General features: G+C 32.7%; 1 protein-coding gene across 4 annotated transcripts in view; it reads right to left on the bottom strand.

Annotated features, from left to right (window-relative positions):
- CADM2 (cell adhesion molecule 2) overlaps nt 1-25,753 on the bottom strand; it is a 1,045,662-nt gene that overhangs the window by 221,118 nt on the left and 798,791 nt on the right. For all 4 annotated transcript variants that reach the window (XM_076000911.1, XM_012740910.2, XM_076000907.1 and 1 more), the window contains one exon: nt 7,283-7,432. In XM_076000911.1, the coding sequence (XP_075857026.1) occupies nt 7,283-7,432 (150 nt within the window). The remainder of the gene's footprint in view (nt 1-7,282; nt 7,433-25,753) is intronic.

Raw genomic sequence — 25,753 nt, 5'->3', positions numbered from 1 at the left:
GCTCAAAGATAGGATGCTTTCCTACTGCTGCTAGTTCCTTGGTTCTGCATCATCTTGGCTAATTTCCTTAATTATCTGTTAATAATCTGCTCATTCCTCTTTAACTCAAATGTGTCATTTATGTCCTAATGGGAACTTGATTCCTAGCATTTGCTAGGAAATTTGCTAATATATATGAAATTATTGTGGTGTGGTAGAATTGAAATATGAGATGTGTTGAAAAAATCAATCAGAAAAGGTGACTTTGGAGTATGAAACTAAAAGAAGTTATAATTCCCACAGGGAAAGTAAAAAACAAAGGAAAAAAAGCAATAAAATGAAATCCTTTTCAGAAGAACATATTAGGAAGTGAATTAGACTTGTCATAAGAAAACTCAGATCTCTTCATTGCTTTATCATCTACTACTCAAGTTGTTTGAATCTGTAAACCCCAGTTTCATCATATATAAGATGGGAATGCCTACCCTACATGATTGTTGAGAATCCACTGAGAATAGGTAAATATATTGAAAATTATTTAATAATTGTTAAGGATTAGGTAGTATAAGCTATCATCATTAATTTTACTTCTTTAGCATACACTTTTATATAATACCTGAATTGAAAAAACAAAAACAAAAAGAAGGGTAATACTGTCCACTTTAATACCTGTGTTACTCAGCTAATCTTTAAAATTTTAAAGCCTGTCAATTTGATTGATACCAGTTGTGGAGACAGACATTCAGGTCGCATTGATTGGCATGGAGCTAGGAGAACTTGCACTTCCATTTCAGATTCATCTCATTTTTCTTCTCTTTATCACTCCTTGTTTTAAGACAAATTATTCATGTTTTTCCTCTTCCACTGTCCCCAGTATTAATGTAAAATTATCAGCAGAATAATTGGCTAATTAATGCCAGTGATTATGAGTTATGCCCTTAATAGATTTCTGTTTTCATTTGTTTAAGAAATTTGTGAGGATTATTAAAAAATAATTTTAAATAGTAAAAATACTGTGGGAAAAAATTGCAGAAATGTAATATATTTTTCAGTTTTATGTAAAAAACAAATCCAAGCACACTGAGATGTATCTGTTGAATGTGTACACTATGGGCTCCTGAAGATGTTTGTCTAAAGTATTTTTTGTCAATAATAGGAAGGAATTGAAGTGTTCTTTCCTGAGCATTAAATGATTAGATTGTGCTACTTCAATTGTTTTTTTCCTACACCTGCAGAGAAGCAGACACTATGATCTAATTGTTTTTTGTTTGTTTGTTTGTTTCTATTGCAAAATACCACACAGCATTTATGTAGTGTTTCAATGACCTTTATTCTTTCTGTCTCCCTATAACCCCTCTATTCCAAATGCTTATCTACCATTTATAACAGATGTGGTGAAATTTGTGTGAAAAGAAAGAGAAGAAAACCGTATGAGTGAATGTTACCTTAGCTACATCTGTTGTAGCTCTCTCTGACTGAAAAGGACCTGTAAATTTTTTTCTTCTTTCTATTTTATATTTAGTTCTTGCAGGTTCTTAAGTATTATGGAACAAGACCTTATACATAAGTTATGCATAAATGAAATGGAATTGTAATTGAATTTCTACTTTATAGATTAACAACTTCTGATTTTTGGGTGTACTCAAAGCAGATAGGGAGCTGGTTAAACATACAATTCTTATCCAACCACCAGGAGTGGGGTATCTATGAGCACCTTTTATTACTTTGCTGGTTGATGTAAGAGGCAGGATTAAAAGTCAGATATGACTTCCTGTCTCCTATGCCAAAATGTCCCCCTTGGAGCTGTACAACATAATTACACAGTACATTTTCATTCATTTAATATTCAACTCATGGCTTTTGATGGCCTAGGCAGAAAGTACATACATTCTCCTAGGCAAGGCTGGAATTGGACAAGGTCTGTTATGGCATCCAAAGAGTGAATCGGCATCTAAAACTGTGCATTCCAATACACTACCCACTAGCCACAGGTGGCTACTGGGCACTTAAAAAGTGGCTACTATGATTGAGAAACTAAATGTTAAAATTTTATTGAATTTTGGTTAACTTAAATTTAAATACCTACATGTGACAACTGAATTGTTCAGCCCAGATATGGAACATTTCCATCATCATGGAATGTTCTCTTGGGCAGTGCTAACTTTATGTATATCTTAAGTATCCCTCTGTCTTACTGTTTATCTTCAATAGTTTGAAAGGAACTGCTGCTCTTTCACAAAAAGACAGCTGCCAAGATCAATGAGAGAGGTTGCCTGGGTAATACTTAAAGTGACTTTGTGCCCAGATGCCTTTGTTCTCAGGAAAGTTCCAGTTAAACTAAGGCAAAGGCGATGCCTGGATTCAAGCCCCTTCACTAGTAGTCATTAGCTGAATGTCTGTGGACAAATGTCCTTGAGTATCTGATTTCAATTTTCCATTTATCAGTGGGGAAACTATTGATCACATTAAATATGCTAAAAAGTAGGAAAAGCTTGAATTTGCTACCCTCTTTATTTTACTTGAATGAGAAATATGACAATATAAATTTCAGCTTAGCTAATCTTTCCAACGGACAACTATCTCCCTTAAAGAGATGCCTGCATATTCACATTTATTTTATTTTATTTTTCTTAATTCAGGCAGTAGCTTTCTCAGGTTGAGAAACTCTCTGACAGAGACTCCTAGGAAAGAGGGTTCAGCTTAATTCTCTTTTAGCTGATCATCAATTGCTCACTCATACTAATTCCAAGTAAAGAAGGCTTTTCCAGTTCTAACAGGACTTGTAGGCTGCAGTCCTAAATTCTTGGTTACCCTTAGAAACCTGCATTTCCAGATAGCATGAAAGGCTACTCAGATTGCCTCTTGGAGCTCATGCTGGCAGTAGCAATGGCAGTGACCAACATTTGTTCTGTTCTTCTGAGAAGCTTGCCCTCCCTTCTTCTTTCCTTCCCTCCTCCCTTTCTCCCTCCTTCTTTCCTCTATGCTCAAAAACCTACATCAGTGCAGAAAAATCCAAGTTTAGGGACATAGAGCTCTTATAAGAATTGACTTGCTTCACCCAAAGTGTCTCAACCTCAGCTGCATTTTATAATCAGTTGAGATATGATTATGTTATGATACTGCATACTACTGAAAGATCAGTTTGGAAAGCTCCCCAGGTAATTTTACTGTGTAGCTAGGGCTAAGAACCATTGACTACATAATCTGAGACCAAAAGAATAGGGCTACAGATGAAGACTTCGCCAGTAGCAGCCATCTGCAGCAGCTGGAGGAATCAATGACACAGACAATCAATTCCTTTTCTCTTTCACTCTCATATGCAGTCACCACTTGCATAATAGGTATGGGTTATTCTAGTCTCTCTAACCCATGCTTAGCTTCTGCACTTAGGCTCTGGCACAACTTGGCATGTTTGTTTGCTCCAATAAGTCTTAAAATTGGGGAGGAATAGGTAGGCAAATGCAGATAAAAAGATGGTGTGTGGAAAATTATGATATAGAATTTAAAAAAATGCTTCTATTTTCAAGCTTTTGCATTTGATGGACATCACTGACCAAGGATCCCTTCAACTAAGACATCACATAGCAATTGAACCACTGACATGTGAGGGAAAAGACATGTTAGATAGCCATTTGTGAAAGCATTTCTTTATTCAATAGTTTCCGTGATTTTACTGCAACTGATATTTGGAACAATAGAGTTAGAAAAAGTGTAATATAAGAAACAGAAACCTGCTATACTAAACACACACACACACACACACAGTGACTTTTTTCAACCTAACTAAACTATTATAGCATTAGAGAAAGGAAAATTAAATAAAGCAAGTACATATATCAATAATTCATTATTTTATGAAAGTACAAATATGCAGGAATATATTTCTATATATCCCATATATAGCATGATGTTTTTTTCTCCCCATAATTAGGCCTCAGAAAAGAGAGACAGCTTTATTTCCAAGTCTTTGCAAATCCTGTATTATGAGTTGTTCTCTATTTTCTGCAGGAAGGATGTGTTAGCTTGAGATACCTCAAATCAATTCTTGTTTTAGATGTTTTTTTAAGAGGATAACATATACAATCACTAAAAGAGGAGGCAAGGACATTAAATATAGATTTTGTCTTTGTGCCTGAGGATTTGACCTCACAATTATAGATGTTACTATAAACATGACTCTCAAAGATCTCCTTAAAAAGCAGTGCAAGAGTCGTTACAAAGTGGAGATTGTTATTTTACACCTGCAGGATGAATGGACAGCAAAAAATGTTCTAGTGTTATCAAAATTCATACTAGTTGCTTAGGACATATTTTTCATCAACAGTATGATACACATTCAAAAATAGCTACTAAGTAAGATGGTTTCCTTAGATCCAGGGGTGGATAAAAAGCAATATTTCTAAATGAGTATAATTTATATTGTTTTACATATATATAAATGATCAAACTGATAGATTAAATAGAGTAACTATACAGTTAATTATTTCATGAACATTTCTAAAAGTCTGTTTTCTCCCCAAAACATTTTCTTTTGCATTATATAATGAGGCAAATGAAATATTTCCTTAAAATTGATGTTACATTATATCTGGGCATATTTAAAATTTTTATTTACTTATATTTGTAATCTAATGCTAAAATTACAAACGATTGTTAAATCTCTATGACTATGCAGTTATTTTATTTTAAATAATGGAACTTCATTTGTCAAAAAACGACACAGATCACTTGATTTAAGACATCAGCAACAGCAACAACAAACTCCTCCAAATACCATGAGGCATTTAAACACAAAGTAAACACCAGCACTCTTTGTTTTAGGAGATATGCCTTCTCTATCCCAAAAGTATTACGTTTAAGGTCAAGTTATAAACCTTACATAATATTAATATGATAAGACTAAGACTTGGTTAATGTTAGAAATCAGTGAAATAAAAATGTCTTCAAGCTTTATTTTCTACCTATACAACTTTCATTTCAATTCAATGTACCTGCAATAAAAATTAGTTTATGTGGGATATAGCTGTGAAATTTTAAAGCAGTTAATTATAAAATCAACAGTTTATACTTGAAGATCCTTTTTTTAAAAAGGCTTAAATATATCACATTAGATATTCCTCGGTTATTTTCCAAATTGCTAAGAAACACTTTACAATCTGATTAAATATGTTTGAAAATTTCTAAAATGAGATATAAAAGGCCATAGCCAGAAACATTAACTAGTTAATAATGCTAACTAAGGATCAAAATTACATAAGTAGTGCCATAGTGAGTGTTTAGCAGAGAAATGTTTCAAAATTCATTTCAAAACTTTTAAAAACATTCCTAAAGTAACAAACAAACAAATAAATAAAAGTGAGCTCTAGCTGTATGACTGGAAGTCCCTGTTAAACATGGATGATTTCACATCAAGGGATTCTAATCAAAACGTATCGATATCTATATGGATATTGGCTTTAAGTTTGGCTTATATAATTGTGAGACCTTTAACTCCTTCCTCCCATGTGCTGCTGTGAAAATTTAGCCAGTAGATATATCTGTTCTATGTGTCTCCCAGATAGCAAATTAAAACAGTGTAAGTCAAAGCTCTTTCTAAATAATAAAGTTCTGCTGAGATGCTAGGCATTACTAACACTCTGTGATGGTTAGTTTTTTGTCAACATGGCTGGGCCACAACAACACTCAGATGTTTGGTCAAATACCAGTCTGGATGTTTCTGTGAAGGTATGTTTTAGGTGACGTTAACATTTAAATTAGGAGACTTTTAAGTAAAGCAGATTACTCTCATTATTTTAGGAGGGCCTCATTCAATCAGATGAAGGCCTTAACAGAAAGTCTGAGGTCCCCTGAGGAAGAAGGAGTTCTGCCTCCACACTGCCTTTGGACTTGATCTACAACCCAAACTCTTCCCTGAGTCTCCAGCCTGCCAGCTTGCCCTGCATTTTTCAAACTTGCCAGCCTCTATAATCACTTGAGCAAATTTCTTAAGATAAATCTTTATCTACCTATCATCTATCTATCTGTTCACCCTATTGGTTCTATTTCTCTAGAGAACTCTAACATACCCCCCATTCCTGATTCATTTTTCTTCATAGTGCTTGTCCCTTACCAATGTACTCTAAAATATATATTGTTTATGTGTTTGTTTATTGTCTCTCTCCTCAACTAGACTGTTGACCTAAAAAGGCAGAGACTATTATCTTTCTGCTCTCTAACTCTAATACCTAGTACAAAGGGAATCTCAATAAATATTTTTCAAATCAATGAATTAGACATTTAATCAGTTCTTCATTATATATTTAACATTTAAAACAAACTTAAGGTTTCATTTTAACTCTAGAGTACATCAAAAAGGAAAAGCCATAGAAGTAAACAAAACATAATGAATACATATTTTAGGTGAACTGGGCACATTTATCAGAGTATATTTGACTATATTTTAATAGTTAAAATGTGACTGATTGTAACTTATCTTCCTCTTATCTATATAGATTTGTCAAAACCCAAATATCAACACTATGTTGAGTAGCTAATATATACATAGTTATGTCTTATATAATTTAAATCTGTTTAAAGCAATAGTCCCATATTTTCATTACAGTTTATAGACTTAGTTTTTATACATTATAACAATAGGTGAAGGTCTAGAAATTTGGAGCATATTTTTAGTTGTTTGCTTGAATTACATAATGTGAATTTCCTTACTACTCTAGAAAAGTTTACACAAATCTATCTGTTATCAAATTGCCAAAATTAATTAATGAAGCCCAAATCCACTTTAAGAGTTACAAATTCTTTTAATCTCAGTTTATTTTGAAAAAATGAAGTGACTAACATTATTATGAGAATTATTTCTACAATTCTTACTTTCAGACCCAATTCATGAGAATAAAATCATCAAACATCACAAAATTATATTGCCTCTTCCAAATATATAAAACTAAAGTTAATAAAAATAACATTATATTGTTAAAAGGAGTGAAAAAACAAATTTAAACTATATACAAGGCAGCTACAAGAACAAAAGAATATGCTATCTAGAGAGAAGATGATTATTGAGAGAAGGCATAAAACTATTTTTGAAACAGAATTAAAACTGTTTATTTTATTAAAAAGTTGACATAAGTTATCTTTAGTGTTTATGACTTGCAAACTAAAGTATTTAATATTTAACATGTTTAAATACAAGCAACCGCAGTTTGGTAATCAAAAGAAATAATTTGAATCATCTCAGAAAAATAAATTTATTATAATGAGGATGTTTCAGAATACGATTAAAACATTCAAAAGAAAATGTATTCACCTTTCTTGTCATCAAAGTACAGTGTCTGTTGAGCTGGATTTGACCACTGGAGGGAGGTGTTATCATTTTGATCAACTCTGCAGGTCAAAATTGCAGTTCCGCCTTCAACAACCGTTACATTCTGTGTTAGTGGAAACTGCCCTTGGCTGCCTAAAAAGGGATTAAAGAAAATGTTGTTTAAATGAAAGTCATAAAATGATTAACTTCCCAAGATCTACATTGGACTTAACTTCTCACTCAAAAAAATTTAAATCAACCAAACATCAACAACAAAACCATATATTATGAAAGAGAAAAATAACTGAAAATCCTTGATCAGAAAACAATATTGATATGCAATTAGAACTCCTTTTTTACTCCCTTACATGTTCTAGAAAAGTTTGTTTTTCTCCCAGGCACACGTAAAGATTTATATTCAATAATAATATGATAATCACTAATATCCCTTGGCCTTACATTAATTATATGGTGTTGGACTTGGTCATTGTCGAAGATAAAGCACTAGAATAATTTTGGATGAATTGAACTCTCTAAAGCAGTAGAGGAAACATAAAATACTTCCTGGGATCTTTTATAATCCTGAATAAAGTTTATGAAATATGGATACTAAAACTTTAGATTCAATTTCCAATAAAGGAAATAAAAAAAGAATTCTATTTCACCTGGATTTCATTTCAGTTACATATGTAGCTGTTTTTAGAAATACAAAATGTGTTGGAGAAAACATTGAGAGTATTCTTTAAAAAGTGTTCATATTGTAGAATATTCATCAAAATCTTAAAGCGATTACTCTAAACCAGGATATATAAAAATATTCTTCATTTCTTTCTGTAGTTTCAAGATTTCATCCAGTGAATATATATTTCCTTTATAGTCAGAAAAATGCATATTTTTAAAATGACCCTATTAAATTGGATATCATCAATACATAAGCAAGTTTTTTTTATTTTTATAAGTATCATATTAATTTATTAAAGTAATTCATATAATAAGTGCACCTCTAATCATTAAAAGAAAATCCATGCACATGGAAACATATACATGCACATAAGCATAATACATAATACAAATTTTACTTCAGTAAGATGATCTAGAAATAAGCTCTTCCAAGTCTGATAAAAATGATCAACATGGGTAAAAATGTATTTCCAGAGCTAGGTTAAAATGCTATTAGGTAAGCAAGGTAGTTCACTAAGTCAAGGGTAATTTACACATGCAAGAACATTATAACATTATAATCACACCCAGGAAATACATTTCCCTTTCTTCTTTAGTTTTGTAATTATTCTATCTTTACTACAAGTACCACTTGAGGTTATGTCGGAACGATTGGCATAAGAATCTTGTTACCAAGAAGTCCATTGATTGGCACCGTAAGAGACAGAAAAGCCTGAAGGGGAAAATTTCTTTCCAGATCTAAATGACACAAGTACAGAGGTTCATGACCACCTTATATAAGTAGTCCTATCAAGTAAAAAATCTCATATCAGTAGCTTTGTCTCCTTGATGCCAACCTCTTAGAGTCACTATGGCAACTCTCCAGGATGTCTCCCTGTAATCTTTGGGGTGGAGTTTTTAAATTGAGGTTAGAAGATGTCTGGAATAAATTCTTTGACAGTTGACTTGAAAGTCAACAGGAGCCAGAGTGGGATGTGTTTTGCCTTCGGCTCAGAGGTGACCTCTAGCAGGGTGACATGGAGAACTATCAATCTTGTGAAGTGAGGTGAGGCGAAAAACCACATCAGAGAAAACATGATCTAAAAGGAAGGAATAATTACCAGAGATTAGCAGCTCATAAATATGTAGCTCAAAATGGTTTTAAGACACTTTTCTCAGGTTCCCTGGTATTGACATAATGCATAGATTGAGCAATCTGGAGTAATTCTTCAAGTAATAAAAAGCACATAACTGTTAATAAAAATATACATTCAACCCAGATGACATTTTGATTATCAACTGGTACATAAATAATACCGTTAGCTTCTTTAAAGAAGTGGAAAAAGAGCAGTGATGCTTGCAACAATTTCATCTACTACATTTGCAAAATAATTTCCAAAACATCCCCATAAGAAAATATTATCCTTCTCATTTCACAGATGGGTAAACTGACACTGGGAGGTTAAGTGATTTTTCCATGGTGAAAAAAAGTCAATGAACCATTTGGAGTTTGTTCTGAAAGTTCAACGTTTTTGTTTTTATTTTTCCCCAAAGGTTTTTTTCACTATTTGTTTAAATGTGAATTAGAAAACAATGAAAAAAATTGAGTAATCGTTTTAACAATGAAACTTTAAGTTGTAAAATCACCTGAAAGGATGTCAACATTAACTAGCCTTAAATATTTTATACTATTGAGAACTTATTTTTAGTAACTATTTTAGTTTTTCCTTACTAGTCCACAGAAGAAAGAAACTAATGTTTGTTAGGGTCTTCTACATACCAGGCACTCTATATACACTAGCACATCTATTCCTTGTCCTTCCAGATAGAAGATTAGGACACTTTCCCTCTATCTTCTCCCCACATGGATTCTGACTTTAAAGTATTAAAACTTCAGTTCTTTGGGACCTGCAGCCTAAAATCCCTGCAGTCAAATAATTTAGTTTTTCCCAATACTGAGCAAACTCATGTGGAGAATCTCCTAATCCTAAATACCCTTAGGATATGCGGTTTCCAAAATCAATTCAAAAGCTTGTGTTATAGGCAGTCAAACTTCTCAAAGCTTTGAATTACCTTTTACTTATCATTATAACCTGAAGAGAGCATCAAGTTAGCTGTTACTTTACTCTTTTAACTCCTCATGGCTCAAGGTCACCATTCAATCTCAGAGTCTCTCCAGAGAAATTACTAATTTTCCAGATTAGCAAAATTAGTATGTTAGCAGGTGACCAAGGTTAATAAAAATGTATTGTATATTTCAAAATTGCCAAAAGAATAGGTTTTTAATGTTCTCATAAAAAATGAGTTGATGAGGTGATGGGTATGTTAATTAGCTTGATTAAGTCTTTCGGTAATATATAAATAGATTAAACATTACATTGTACCTCATAAATACACAAAATTATTATTTGTCAATTACAATAAATTTTAAAAATTTAAAATAATTTATTCTCACAATGCGTTCATTACAAAGATATTTTAGAGAACCTACTACATGCCTTGCCTTGTATGAATCAATATTTGAAGGAGGAATAGAAGAAGAGAAACTTGTTAAGGAGTCTGCAATTTAATTAGAAACTTTAGGAGAGGATATGAGGATCAGGGAGAAGACAGCATCAGTATGGGTGTGGTGCAGTACAGATCTTGTTTACCATCTGTAAGGATTTCTAACATGCATGGTATGGTAATATCAGTGAGGGCTTATTTTAAAATAATATGGGCTCTGGCTAAGCTCACCCCCATCCTAGATTTCAGAGGAGTTATTTTCATCAATCAACCATATGACAAGACTTAAAGGAAACACAACTTCCACTTTGGAATTTTAGTAGCTGGCTATTTTCCCAGGCAAGCTGCGTTTATCATTATCCTACTCCAGTACTAGTGTTTACTTCTTCTTCTTATTTTTATAAATGTCTGTCTCCTTCACTTGATTCTAAGCCAGTTAAGAGTATGGTAATGGGGTCTTCTTACTTATCTTTGAATCAGCTATACTACTTAACATACTATATTGTAAATGGAAGCTCTCAGTAAGTGTTCATGGTCCAAAGTGAATGCATCATCTTAGAGCAGCGGCTGGCATATGTAGGGGAACTTTGGACAGTAGAATAACCAAAATAACTCATCTGCTGCTTTAGTTCACAATCAAAATGGAGGAGCAAAAGGAATGACTAATTCTTCACTGAGAAAAAATACGAAAAAATTAAATCACGAAAGTTTTAAAGATATATTAACATGATGTCTTAAGACATCTTTTTTAAGTTTCTACTTGAAATACATAAGGAGTATATGTAAGGATATGTAACAGATGGCAATCTAGAACAGATATATTTAACACCATTAGAGCCCTAAAATAGGACATGAAATGACAGAACTGTGCCAAATTTACGTACCAGAGTGGGGAAAAACAGTATACAATAACATGTCTTGAATATTAAGTATAAGTCCTACCTGAACCTTTTTAGGTTGATGGACAGCTGTGATTCTGAAAGTTTTTCACTTTCCCTTCCTGGTCCAATTTCTCTTGCATCAATATTTCTTTTAATAGTGCCTTTCCTATATTACCTCATCCCTCAACCATCATTAAGCCAGTGGTAAATGTGTGAAAAATACACTTAACATTAATTGAGGTTTCACAATGTGCCAGGCACTATTCTAAGTGCATTTCCTGTATCAATGATTTAATCTACATGACAACCTTGTCATCATCCTTACCTTGAAGATGAGGGAACTGATGCACAGATACTTTAAATTATGTGTCCACAGTCACACAGTTAGAAATTACAATAGGCAGGTTTTGAACTCTTGCACTCTACAATCAGACCTTATCTGCTTAACCACAGAGTGGCCTCGAAAATAAAGTAAATTTAATTCTGAGTAAATAACTGTGATAAATGAAGGATAGTTTGCAATCAAACATTTCAAAGATACATTTAGACTTTTTACACTTATTTTTAAAAAGTGAAAAAAAACATTTGAAATTTAAATAAAAGCATAATATGCTAGAGCTGGCTCATATCAGCTCATGAGAGTCAACTGAGTGCAACTCTTCCCAATTCTTGCTCAGTGACATACGTTGGTAGCTTGAAATTGACCACAGAGGGAGTATTTTCATGATGGAAATTGGCAAACACTACAAGTCAATGATTTCCCCCGTAGTGCATATCGTTAAATATTTATAGTACACCACTAAAAGTCATCCTTGATGTCCCTTGTTGGGGCTTCTGTGCACATTTTTAGCTTCCCCATCCCCCACCCATGATTCTGCCAATAAAAACCCTTCAAATATGCTCACATTTTCCTGTACTCTGTGGACAGTGATTCTAAACTACTAGTTTTACTTAGGCTGCCAAGTTTATTTCTCTCTAACTAGTGCCAGTGGTCTAACTAACCATTTTAGTTAGTTTGATTAGTTATGTAGGAATATGCTAATTTATTGCCATGAATGACACTTCCAGAATGAACAAAAATTTGATATCCTGAACAGACAGCTCTCCTGCCCCTGTCTTTAAATAACAGACTAAGCAGCTGCCATTATTCCTTCAATGTTTTCATCTGTAGTATAATTAGGAAGAGAATGGTCAACTTTTCCTTATCTACATTAGTAATTACCAAGTTCAAAATCCAGTGAACTGAGTCTTGGCTCCTGTTGACCTCAGTTAGTTAAGATCCATCCTTCTCTCTCACACATTTCATGCATGCCTTCACTGTCTGACCACCAAGAATCCAGAACACTATCATGTAGTACACAAAGAAGCAAATTGTAAGATTATGGCCACCTAACTTTGGTAATCAGCAGTGATGTGCCAGTAGAGTAGGTAAGCAATAAGCAAAGCAGTGAAGAGAGATCTTTGATGCCAGCAGTGTTGTTAAAAGAGAACAGGCAGGTAAAGATGCATGTTTTAACACTGATACCAAAGCATGAATCTGCTTCTGAGAACAGCATCATTCAAGCCTTGCTATCTTTTGAATGGATGATGAGTGAAGGCAATGGTTTTCTTCATCTCTCTTCCTGTGTTAAAGATTAAATGTGGGTCACAGCTGTGGATCAGTGCACACTGCACATGAGTGCTTACTCACTAAGAGCAATGATCACCTGAGATACATATAAGACAGACAGGCAGAGGTTGAGGCTTTGCACATTTGAGAGTAAGTAAGTTACAATCAGTAATTTTTCAGGGGAACTGATCAAATTTGATTGGTCATTTAACAGGAACAAAGGACCTCTCATTATCTTTTTCTTCCTTATAATGAGCAAAACTTTCAAAAAAAGAAACAAATTTAAAAACAGTGAAAGGAAATAAACAAAAACAATATATGATGAGAATTTCAATAAGAAAGTATAAAGGTCTCATGAGACAAAAAAAATGTCATGTATTTTGACCCTTCGTTTTGGGATATATTTATAGTCAGTGAAAATTGTTAATGTAATCTACAAAACTGTTTAATTCAACAGAAATATTGCCACCCAAATCAAATAGTATACATAATGTTTTGATTTGTTTTTAAATATTTTCTGTGTTCTCTCAAGGACCTCCTTTAAACAAAAATACCATTCTTGTATTAAGGTTCTCGTATCTTAGTTGTGAAAGCACAGATGCTAAATGGATGTAGATATGGAGATAAAGTAAGTTAACAGTTCTTAACTACAAAACTCAGCAAGAAATGAAAGAAATGGGCCACAGATTTTTAAATGAAGTACAAAGCTATCCTACTATTATTAAGAGGCTTTCCTTTATTCCTAGCTTTTTAATTTTCTCTCTCTGTCTCTCTTCCTCATCTGTTCCATCAACAGCTTAAGGGTATTTATACTAAGAACCTACATCTTAGAAAGTTCAACATCATTCTTGTTGCCTAAACTAGAGTCTAAAAATATATCTAAATGCACACACAGCATGCTATTACTTCCACTAAATTACCGAAGGCATTCTAAACAAATAACCTTCTAATGTGAAAGTTGTGGCTCAGTAGTTGTGTGGACTGAAGCACATATTGCATTCTAAAGCCTATTGGATTGAAAAGCACAAATGTCATTAATGCAGACTTATAATTCTCAAGAGAAGTGCAATGAATGCTCCATCATGTGAGAAAGGAAATTAGAGGAAAAATTAAGACTGATAACTAAGTGCAAAATATTTCCACTTTCGGAATTCCCTCTGTTCTTTCAAACACTTAAAGTTCTTTAGTTATTTAATATTCCCCCCCCCCATCCTTTTATTGTAGCTTTTAGATTTGCTTGAGAAATTTTAAGTTGTCTACTTTCCTAGGCTACCACATATAATTTTATTTTTCTTTGATTCTACTTCATCCTGTTAGGATTCAGTCTGCCTTTTAGAGTACAACACCTGGTATCCACCTTCTGTGCCACCACTCTGCCCAGCCACTGTGGAGCATGGCCATCAGTCTGGTGCTGCTTGCCAGTTTCCATAGAGACAGGAAGCACTTTGGAGACCTGTGTTCCGTTGCATCTGCCAGACCAAGGCAGAAAAGAGACAAAGCTGGCGGGCAGTGGGTCTTGCAAGGCCAGGAAAGGTTGGAAGGGCTTTCGCCTCCTGATATCAGAGTGTAGCAGTGCCAAATCAGCAGCTTCAGCCGTCACAATCCTGTAGACCAGACCCTGGTGTTCTCTATGGCCATTGTGAGCGGCCCATTCTGCTACCAACTCTGGGAGCAGAAACTCTTGTGCACCCAAAGTTTGGCCCTAGTCCTTTGTTGGCTTCTGATCATGACAAAAGGCTCTTTCAGATTTACAGTGGCTCCCACAGCTCCTGACCCAGAGAATCATAATTCTCCTATAGAAATTTCACCTCTCTTTCTTTTCTCCAGAATGTGATATTCATTTTCCAGATCACTCATAGCCAACCAGGAAACCTATGGGATAACCATTGGATTGTTTCCAATTGACCTACACAGCGACTGTGTGTAGGTGACCCAGTTAAATGCATAATATATCAAAAGTAGCTACCATTTGCTGTGTCTATGATAGGATTTATAATTAAAGTTAATTCCTGATCATTGGGATCAGAGCTAGCCCTGAAGAAATTTGAAATGTAGGTGAAACATAACATCAGTGTCTTCCCCTCTAGTTCAAAAAATATTTTTTATGATTGCATACCTCATTCTTCTCTATTGGAATATTCCCAGCACAGTTATTCTTTCTACACAAACTAGATTTCTCTAATATCTTCTATTAATTTTGTGTTACTCAGTCATATCATTAAATTTTTATTTTTCTTAATTTACAAAATTGAAAGCTTCGGAGAATACTTATAAAAGCCTGGAAAACTTTGTTTTATGGATGCTTTATGTTCTTAGTAGTTGCATTGCTTTAGCAGGTTTGAAACATTATCTGATTAAAAAAAATCCCCATCATTTTTTAAACCTGTATCTATACAAATTCTTTCTGTTCTTAGCTTTTCTGCTTATTGCAAAATGCAAAATGCACTTAGTGAACTAGAATAAATACAAATATATATAGCATTACAACCAAAATATATTTTTGAAATAAAAACATTAAAATATATTTTTATTAATTTATCTATATTAATTCATTCTCTAAAATGTTTAGAGTTTTCTCAAAAATTTGAACAACAGTTTACTGCATAAACACATGATTTTTCAAGGAAAAAGTGAACGTGATGAATTATTCACATTTATATTCACCAGGCTACTTTGTTCCTGTACAAATATATCTTCAAGTATTATGGAAGAATCAAAAGCAAAGGAAAGAATTTAAAAATGAAGATAAAACTGTGTGTCTGTCAAAGCAACATAAAAGAATAAGATTTTTAAAATTATTTTTATAAGTTTAACACAGACTTAACGTGGTAATTATAATGTGTGCATAAAGTCATTTTATCTTTCTAGAATACTGTTTTCAGGGTGAATGAGCAAGACCTAGAACTGACTAGCTTTACTTGCTAACTGATGAACATTTGAGAGGCAGCATTCCAGAGAAATGAAATTTATGACCACAATCACAGTCTGGTTCACACTGAAGCTCAATCACGTTACTAAATTCTAAATTGAGATGTCAAGCTGGAGGAAATATTCTGGAAAGGTACACACAGATGGTAGGACTCTTCTGAAGACAGGGTGAGGAGTATAGTGCTGAGTGTACAATAATCAATTTTCTGGAGGCAAAAAAAATTGACTGAGTGGGATATAACTGTTTAAAATTGAAGTTCCTGGGAAAAACTTCAGTCTGAGCCTAAAAAGGAGGAAAATGATACATACATATTTGTTTCATTCAGTGAGTCTTAGAAGGCTGATGTATCAAAGAAAATAACAAATAATACTAAATTATAATATATTTTAAAATACTTAACAAGTTCAATGAAAATTAATTTCTAATAATATTTGCTGGAGAAAATCAAATGAAAAAATGGAAGAAAATAAAGCAAATATCCTTAAAATCCTAATTTTAGAAATATAATTGTTTCAAATATATAAATATATAAAATACAACTTGAAAATAAGATAAGGATTATGACAAAAGATATAAATTGTAAAGGTACTAGGACTTTGTTGGTTTTCATACTGGTTTTTTCTATATCTAAATGAAAAACAAATTTTATCAGTCCTAATTAATTGTTGCCTGATTTACTGTTAGTAGTGATTTTCCTTAGATAGTGTATATATATTTTGGCATTAGGTTTCTTTTAACTGTGTCACATATATGCATATTCTGCAAGCATAAAATTATATTTACTATTATCCAAATTGCCTCTTCATTAATATTCTTTTCCTGTATTATTTTCTGCAAAAATTAAAATAATTGCATTGGTTCTTTGAATAGAGTTATTTATGTGAAAAACTACATAGATATCTGTTTGGATTTTACCTCTTTAAATTATGGAATGCAATACGAAATTCTGAAATGACAGGTACAAGATACATGTAAGAAAAAATGTGATATCAAACATATTCCATTTAACAATGTATAATTTCAGTTTACATTAGGGATATGAACTATAAATATAACATAATGCAATGCTTTCTGGAATAGCTTTTAGATTTTTAATGGATTTTTTTCTATAAAGTATACTTAAATGATATTAATTTATTCAAAAAATGTATGTTTTATACCTAGAATGTGCTTTCTATGGCAGATGATGGAAATATAACTGAAATGAGTCTTACCCACCTAGAACTTATAGCTTAAAAAGTCAGTAAAAATAAGAAAGCATAAATAAAAAAAGAAAAGACCTGGCTAGGAAGATGGTAACATTTCAGCTGAAATCTAAATGGTAAGAAATGGCCAGCCATTTAAAAAATAGCCTGAGGACAAGAATGTTAGCAACCCAGGCCAGTATTCCAAAAAGTAAAATTAGCTAATGCAAAAGTCCTGAGCCAGAGGCAGGAAAAGAGGTTAGAGGAATTGAAAAACACAATGATAACAACAAGAAGATTGGAATATGAGAGGCAACAATGCGATATGGGATGAGATAGGATAGCCCAAGTTGAGGTAGAAAAGGTTAAGGCCACATCATGCAGGGCTTGCTATGTTATAATAAGGAGGTCACATTTATTCTACATGCAACGACAAACCATTAAAAAAAGAGACATGACTCAATTTACATTCTCAGAAGATGCTGGTTTTCTAATTATAGTTGACCTTGAATATAACCTTGAACTTTGTGGGTCCACTTATACATGGATATTTTCAACCAAATGAAGATGCAAAATACAGGATTTGCAAGATGTGAACACCACATATATCAAGGAATGATTTTTCCTATAAACAGATTCCACCAGGTCAACTGTGGGACTTGAGTATGCGTGGAATTGGGTATACACAGAGATCCTAGAACTAGTCCCCAGCAGATCAACTTAATTATTATCCCCAAATCAAGGATGTTTATTCTTGGAGATGAATCATGGTATAATTTGTGTTTATAATCAAGAACCTTACTGAGAAAATATCAAAGAATCCATTAAATTCTGAGAAAATTTATTTGTAAAGGTAACAAATCTCTTGTTATTTTTTAAAAATTTTACACTGTAAATAACTTTCCAGTAAATGGAGACCCATCTTTTACTAGCTTGAACTTGTACTAAAACAGGATTGTTACCCATATGTTCATATACTCATTTCCAGTTTAAAATATCATTGGCTTGCTAAGTTTCTTGTTAGTAACAATGGTGGACTTTCATTTTATTGTCTGTTTTAAACTGCAGTAGTTATTTGGAGAAAGCTAAGTATTTCTGGTAAACTACCTAAGGATGTAAATATTGTGTTTAAAACAGATTTTTTTCAAGATATATTTCTCTGAGTAGATAATAACACTATGCTTTCAAACAAATGAGTTCCCAAAAGACAGAAAAATGAGGCAACAAAAATTTGAGTTATTCCCCTTGCATAAGAGTGCATTATATAAACTTTATAAATACAATTACTCTTTTGGCCAATATCATAGAAATAAGTGTTTTCTTTTCCAATAACAAATTTGTTATTCCAAGGTAACATTGGTATATAAATCTGAGACATGTATAAAGTCCTTGATAGCAGAAGCAGAAATATATATATTACTTTTCATTTTCTGATAGGCATAAGATACTGCCTTACTTAGACATAGTGGGCACATATTTTTTGAGCACATGAACATTTTGTTCAAATGATATCACCTTAATTATTTAAGTATTGATCAATATGTAGTAACATATGAATCAAACTTGGAATATTCCCTAAGGAACATGCTCCCTTTTGAAAAAAAATGTAATAACATAGCAGTTAATAGGATGTGTTTTTCACTGTTTGATCATTTCTGAATGCACAAAGATTTCATTAATGTTGATTTCACCCATCTTGTCCATGTTTACATGCTTTGATGTTCAAGCCCTTTGTAGTGCCACATTAGATCTAGGGGAACATTACCCTATGAGAGTAAGTGGAAACTGCTGTGGGAAAATATTAACATAAAACTCGATACTTTGTATAGATTTGTTCAGATAAATCAGCTCAAAGAATTATACTTCTGATAAAGCAAAGCAGGAATTAATACTATTTTCTCACATTCTTTTTTGGGGTTACTGCATTTTTAATCTGTTAATTAGAAAATTATAATGAATTGAAGTGCTTTTAATTTAAATGATACTAATAAACTTCAATAAAGATTGAGGCAACATAAATATCTAATTCTTTAAATTTTAGGAATGCCTAATCTGGAGAATGGTTGCAAAATGATAGCTAGAAAAGAATATACTCATAGCAAAGCCAATGGTCTCTTCACTATAATATTGGAAAGAGTTACTACCTGATTCTTTACCTTTCTTCTAGTCTCAGGTACTCCTAAAAAGTTAACTCTTGGTTGGATCATCTTTGCAACTAAAGGAGTTCATACACGTAAACTGGATCCAAAATAAATGAGAACTGAGGAAGTCGCTATATACTAGATAGACTAAGTGCCTGCATGCCATTGTTGAGATTGTTTATTAAATAATGAATTATCAGTATTGATTAGATGTGGTTGTACCAGAAAATGGGAACTTATGACAAAATCCTGAAGAGGCTGTGTGGCTAGCAAGACATAAAAGCTGAATAGATCCCAGAGTTGAAGACTTCCCTGAACTGAGGTAGCCCATACCAACCCAGTGTAGTCTTGGGTAAAGAATGTGCACATTCAGAAGCATTTCAAGGAGTCACAAGGCCTCTGCCAGGTGTTAACATCTATGTTATATCATTTGCCTTATGACCTTTGGGTAAATTTGGTATTGGAAAAAGCTTGTTGTGTTTCATGGGTATTATTGTATAATTATTATGATACCCATTATTATGATACCAAGGATTGTGCTACTCCTCTAGCAAAGTGAGCATTGCAACCATAATATCAGATTAACAATAACATTTCTGCCTAGTCTATCTGCTGAGATACAGGTTTTTTCAATAACAATAGATTAGTCAGAATACTTATGCTCAAAACTGTTCCTGTTTGTCTTGTTCCCTTTGCATATTAGATTGGAACTAAATAAATTATGACATGGTTCACGAATTCTATGTAAAATTTGTGCAACAACAGAGTTTCATTTCAAAGTCTTAGTCTTATATACTTTGATAGATCTGAAACCAAAGATCTGTGCTATGATAGACAGATGATAGATTTAGATTTCTATTTCTCTTTATCTCTCTCTTAGTTACACTGACATAATAACAGCTGATACTCATTGCTGAAATTTAGAAATGTACTGAATGTTTTGTTTCTAAATCAGTCCATTGGATAGAATTTAAACTAAATTGTCATTACTAAGATTCCTCTCTTAGAGAGGTTTAATAGAAAATTAGTCTTATTGCTTTGTAGTAAGCCCCTGTATATAACAAAAAAATGAATCCTATATTTTCTTCAGGTGACTTAATTATTTCTATAAATTTTAATAAATCCTTTGAAAGTACAGATTTTTCAAATTAAGGCCACTGAATAGAATAAGCCAAGACTCAGAGGACAACTGCAGAAATTTCCAAGTGTTTGGGTTATTGAGATAAATATGCATATTTGAATGCAACTACTTTTGAAATGACAAACTTGTCTGTGTGTGTGTGTGTGAGAGAGATACAGAGTAAGAAATCAATAATTTTATTTAATAACAATTCATTAAACTTACATTTGGAGTTATAATTTTAAGTTCCATTATTAAAATAATTGATCAGCAAATCTTAAAGCAATCTACAAAGACAACCTTATTTAAAAAAGTGCATATTCTTTTGAAAAACATTTTCTCACCAAAGAGCAACAATAACCAACTCTTCCAGGTTAAGGGTCAAATATCTCTAAGCAAAGTTCTAAATGCATAGAATCCATCATTAATCAAAACGATCTAATTAATGATAACATAACCTAGTTAAACTCTGCTATCTGTTAAAATTTGAATTCCATTAGTACTAAACTCATAATTTATACTGCCATGATAGTTACTTTAAAATATATATATATAATGCTTATTTAATGAGGAAATTTGGCCATATAATGCACTTCCTTCTTTTTTGTTTTTTTTTCCTTGAATTAGCTTGCGTAGCCCCAGGGCATAGGAAATATCGATTGATATGGCAGAGTTGGTAAGCATCAATTTGGGCCAGCAAGCTGCTTGTGAATCAAGCAGATGTTTCTACTGTCTGGGCCAATGGGAACCTTATGGACCTTTTTTCCTTCACTTCCTCCCTGGAGCAAATGTTAACACAGCAGAAATTTGGATGCATGCCAAATAAGGAGCAGAAGGGTGGATGAGAAAATAGGGTATGCTCTTATCTATAAATAGTGGTCATCAGTGATTTGAATTGACTATTAAGCCATTTTAACGGCCTATTTTTGTGCATTTGCTTTTTTATTTTACCAAACCTTTACAAACCCTGCTGTTCTTACATAATGGCATTTGTCCTAAGTATATAAATCTAATCCTTGCCTATGCTAGTCATTTCAAGATATAAAAAAAAAAGAATACGAATATATAAAGTAGGAAAACTATTTATTTCAAATATTTTTTTCTTATATGAATGAAATAACCTACTTATCAATTTGTATATTACCAGACTTAATTTACATTTTGTTGATGTACCAATATCAGGCCTAATTTTGATAAAAATTCCCAAGAAAAATAAATATTGCAAAGTTTAATCTTAGCACTGTTTACTTAAAGTCATTCTTGTTCATTTGAATTTTGAAAACAATTTCTAAAGAGGGCAATATGATTAAATTAATGCAGCTGTTTCTCATCTCTTTTTCTATCTCCTGACTTTTAATTGTGTTGATACAGTGGAATGCCCACTGATTTTGTAAGATTTGAATTTTTATCACCTATATCCAAATTCTGTATTTTAAAATCCTATATTGTCTCTGAACAAGTTTTCTCCTCTAACCACATGTTAATTTAAGGGGAGAAAAAAGATTTCAAAGAAGTGAAATGTGGTTTTTAGACTCAAACTATATATTTTCTTCATTTATTTATAGCACAGAATGGTATATTTCCTATTGCAAAAGGGTAAAAAATTCAGGAAAAAATTTGATTGGAGAAATAATTTAATATCTATTAAGTTTTATTCATTCTAACATTATTCAAATGAAAAGAAATAGCAAAGTGCATAAGCACACGTACATAGTATGATAATTGATAGAAGTTGTTTTAACAAGGTCAGCATTAAGAATGTTCTATTATACACTCAATCAACTCCAAAAGCTATACTAAGTGGCTGCTGGGCAGAAGGCTTGTTTTCATTTGTTTCCATGATTCCTTTGGAAAGTGCATGTCATTTTGAGCAAAGTAGCAAAGCATAAGTGGGTAAAAAATATTGGCAGTGTTTCAAAATGCTTCCTGTGCATAACATTTATGATAGGTGTGTTTAGAAAAGACACTCACTCATACACATTTCCAATGCCAAACATTTTATAGTTTTTCCTCTATGTATTCTAAGTGTCTTGTCATTAATTTTAAATTTTTTCAAGGATTGTGTAAGTATTACTTAGCTTTGTGAATAGGAATAAAAATTCAGGTTCAGAAAACTGGCAATTGTGGCCATGAGACAGAGGCACTATAAAGATTTAATTTCCTACAAAAGTATTATTTGCAAGCTGTGCAAACAGTCTTTAGTTAAACAAGGAATCAGATGATGGAGATTTTACATCTCAGTAAAACAACCACAGATACAATTCCTGGTTTTTATAACAAAATACCCTCAACAAATACACTATGGTTGCATTTTCTATATTATCTTTCAGAAAGAAGACTACAGAAAGCTTTCAGAAGCCTCAGAATTAATTAGGTAAAAAAATAAAATAAGAGTGTTACTAAAACCTCCACTGTGCTCATGGCCCGGTACATACCTGTACACCATAAGACAATTAGAAGTACTGTGTTATGAAAGAGACAGTAGAATATGGAACCCAAATGAAAGGGAGCACTTAAATCCATATTCCAAAATGAACAAATCATTCTGTTTCTAATTATTAGCTTAATAATTCTAGCATATATCATGTAATGACAAACATATGTTAAGTTAATCAAATATTCAATTATTTCAATATTAACAATAATTTTCAGGTTAAAAACAGCAGCAAGAGTTGAAGGTCAATTCTATGACAATAGAAAGGAAACCATTGAGAATGACCCTGGTTTTCCATCTAGATGATAGAATAAGGTGGTGGTGCCATCCCAATCTTAATTAGTTTAAGGTATGGACACAAAAGGAAAAGTAGTATTTTTGTTAAACTTTGCTATTTAGCAAACCATCCTAAAACATAATGGTTGATAACATAAACCATTTCATAGTTCACAGCTCTGCGAAGTGGCAATTTAGACTGAACTCCACTGGGCAGTTCTTCTGATCTTGGCTGTGCTCTCTAGCACATCTATGGTTAGTTGCCAGCCATCTGCTTTTGGGGGCTCTGCTTCTGAGGATAGGCTGGCTATCAGCTGGGGTGACAGGTGGTGACCGTGCTTGATTTCACGCCTCTTGCATCCCAAGAGCACAGCCCAAGAAGCAAGCATTTTCCACGTCTCTTCTTGCCTTACATTTGTTATCGTTTCATTGGCCAAAGCAAGTCACATGATAAAGCCCAAATTCTATGTGGAAAGGGACTATACAAAGGAACAGATACAGAGACACAAGAAAGACATAGCAGCTATTGAAGGAGACTAAAGTAATCGATTATTGCAGAGAGATATATCCAAAGGCAAAATAAAATAATAATAATAAAACCAACATTTTTTCATAGCTCAAATGTTGCAGAATCAAGTTTAAAAAAGATTAGAAACATATCTGGGAGGACTGACCAACATATGCCTGAGAGATTTTGCTATGGACAGATTAATTGAAAAATGAAAAGAGAAGGAAGAATGCAATGTTTTTAGAGTGAATGAGAAGTGATCAAATGAAGATATTAAGTGTAACCAACACTTGTCAAGAAACTTGAATGTAAGGGAATTTAACAAAAGTTAAAAGAGGATACAGAGCTTGTGAGAACTTTTTGTTGTTTACCTCATATAACTAGGTAGCAATAATGCTGTATAAACTTCATTGTGACTCAGTTGACTTCTTTCTGTTCTATGGACAATTATTTCATGAATGTTTGCTTGGATACACCAGGAAGATAGAGGAGAAGAGTGGGAGTAACCAGGCCCAGGTTTTTCCACTTTAGGAAAAGCACCTCAAAACAGGTGCTTCATTTGTAGGTCAGTAGCATTATTATTATGTGTCTGGAACAGCACAGTCTTCTTTGATTGGAATTGTGCCCTGATGGTCACTCCCTTATTTTTCTAATGTCAGCATTAACAAAACAAATAAAAATAAAAAGTATTATGAGAGTGAACAAGAGTACACTTCAACTTTACTGCAGATTTCTTTTAAGTAACTGTGGTTCTTATGCTGAAATTATTATTCATTAGTTAAGGGCTATGATAGTTCAAGTAATATTTCTTTTTTTGTTTCTCCTTCATAGTATGTTGATAAAATGCTATTGGACTACTAGTTGTTACTTAGTGCTTTGCATCTTTACTAATCTGATCATTGTTAAGCTGCCTCTTGTACTACCTACCTATCCTTTTTGTTCTTGAAATAACTAAGTAGTTAACGAAATCTAACAGAAAACAAAGAAATAAACCCAGTTTTTATTGAATAATAATCTTAGCAAATGTATGCCTCCCCTTTGATTTTTATTCAACATATGATAGAAATATTATCTGTAGACGTATTATACATACAGAATGATAAAAAAAAAGATTCCTATGTTGAAACTATAGAGAATTTATTCATGGTATGATTGTTTCAAAGTATAGCTTTATAAATATGAAGTTGTGTAAAAATAAACTTTATTTTATTGACTATTTACTGCAATAGCCATTGCACTGACTGCAAAAAAAAAAAATCATTAAGTAATTCAGGAGTATACAAGTTCTGTTTTGAGCAAAATATGACCCATAGAGACCTATAGCCCCCAAATACCTAGAATCATCTTTAAGTAGTATATCCGCAAAACAATCTCTTGTATTTGTATAATGTCTTAGAGCAAAATTTCATATTTAGACTTAACATTGCTTAAATCTAATCAAGTCCTAAATCCCCTGTGCTAAAGGAAAGTTTGAGCTATCATGTACACTTGGCAGGAGAGATTTCTTCGTTTATTGCTGGTGTCCAATACTTTTTTGTGTATTATACAATGTGTATAAAGCATATGAAAAGTGTATCTTTAGAATTTATACAAGTATTTGGTCAAATAGGAAGAAATAATTAAGAGGATAAGTAAAAAAGAATAAAGGTACCCACATGAAGAAAGGGTTGATGAGGCTAAGTAAGAGAGTGAAAATTTAGCAAAGAAACAATGACAGGTGAGTGACCTCATAAACACAAAAAACATATTAGTTTTATTGAGGACAATAAAATAATGATTATTGTATTTAGAAATCTATCTATCTATCTATCTATCTATCTATCTATCTATCTATCTATCTATCTATCTTCTACCAACAGGAAGTATAATTGGCACCATTCCTAAATAATGCTTTTTAATAGGTGCATTTTTAATCACTAAAATAATATAAACACACTAACAATTCTGCTTTCATCTTTACTTCCCTTAAACATTTCCAAAAGTTTTTCTCATGCTACAATTGTTTAGGGTAGGAGTCAAATCAGGCCCAGTCCATATGGATATCCCAGATCACCTCTCTTTGCCCTCACACAAAAATTAACAGGGATGATCCTTCTGTACACCAATTGAGGTGTTTAAGAGAATATAACACTTACCTATGTATACCTTTCATACCTATGTTTATTAAAATGAGATAATATCTGTGAATTCATCCACTTTGATTTCAACGTTTGCTTCAGGAAGATCA

The sequence above is a fragment of the Microcebus murinus genome, chromosome 1 (assembly GCF_040939455.1).
Source record: "Microcebus murinus isolate Inina chromosome 1, M.murinus_Inina_mat1.0, whole genome shotgun sequence".
In the NCBI taxonomy this organism is placed as follows: Eukaryota; Metazoa; Chordata; class Mammalia; order Primates; family Cheirogaleidae; genus Microcebus; species Microcebus murinus.
The sequence above is the reverse complement of the archived record's forward strand: the minus strand, read 5'-3'. Positions and strand labels throughout refer to the sequence as shown.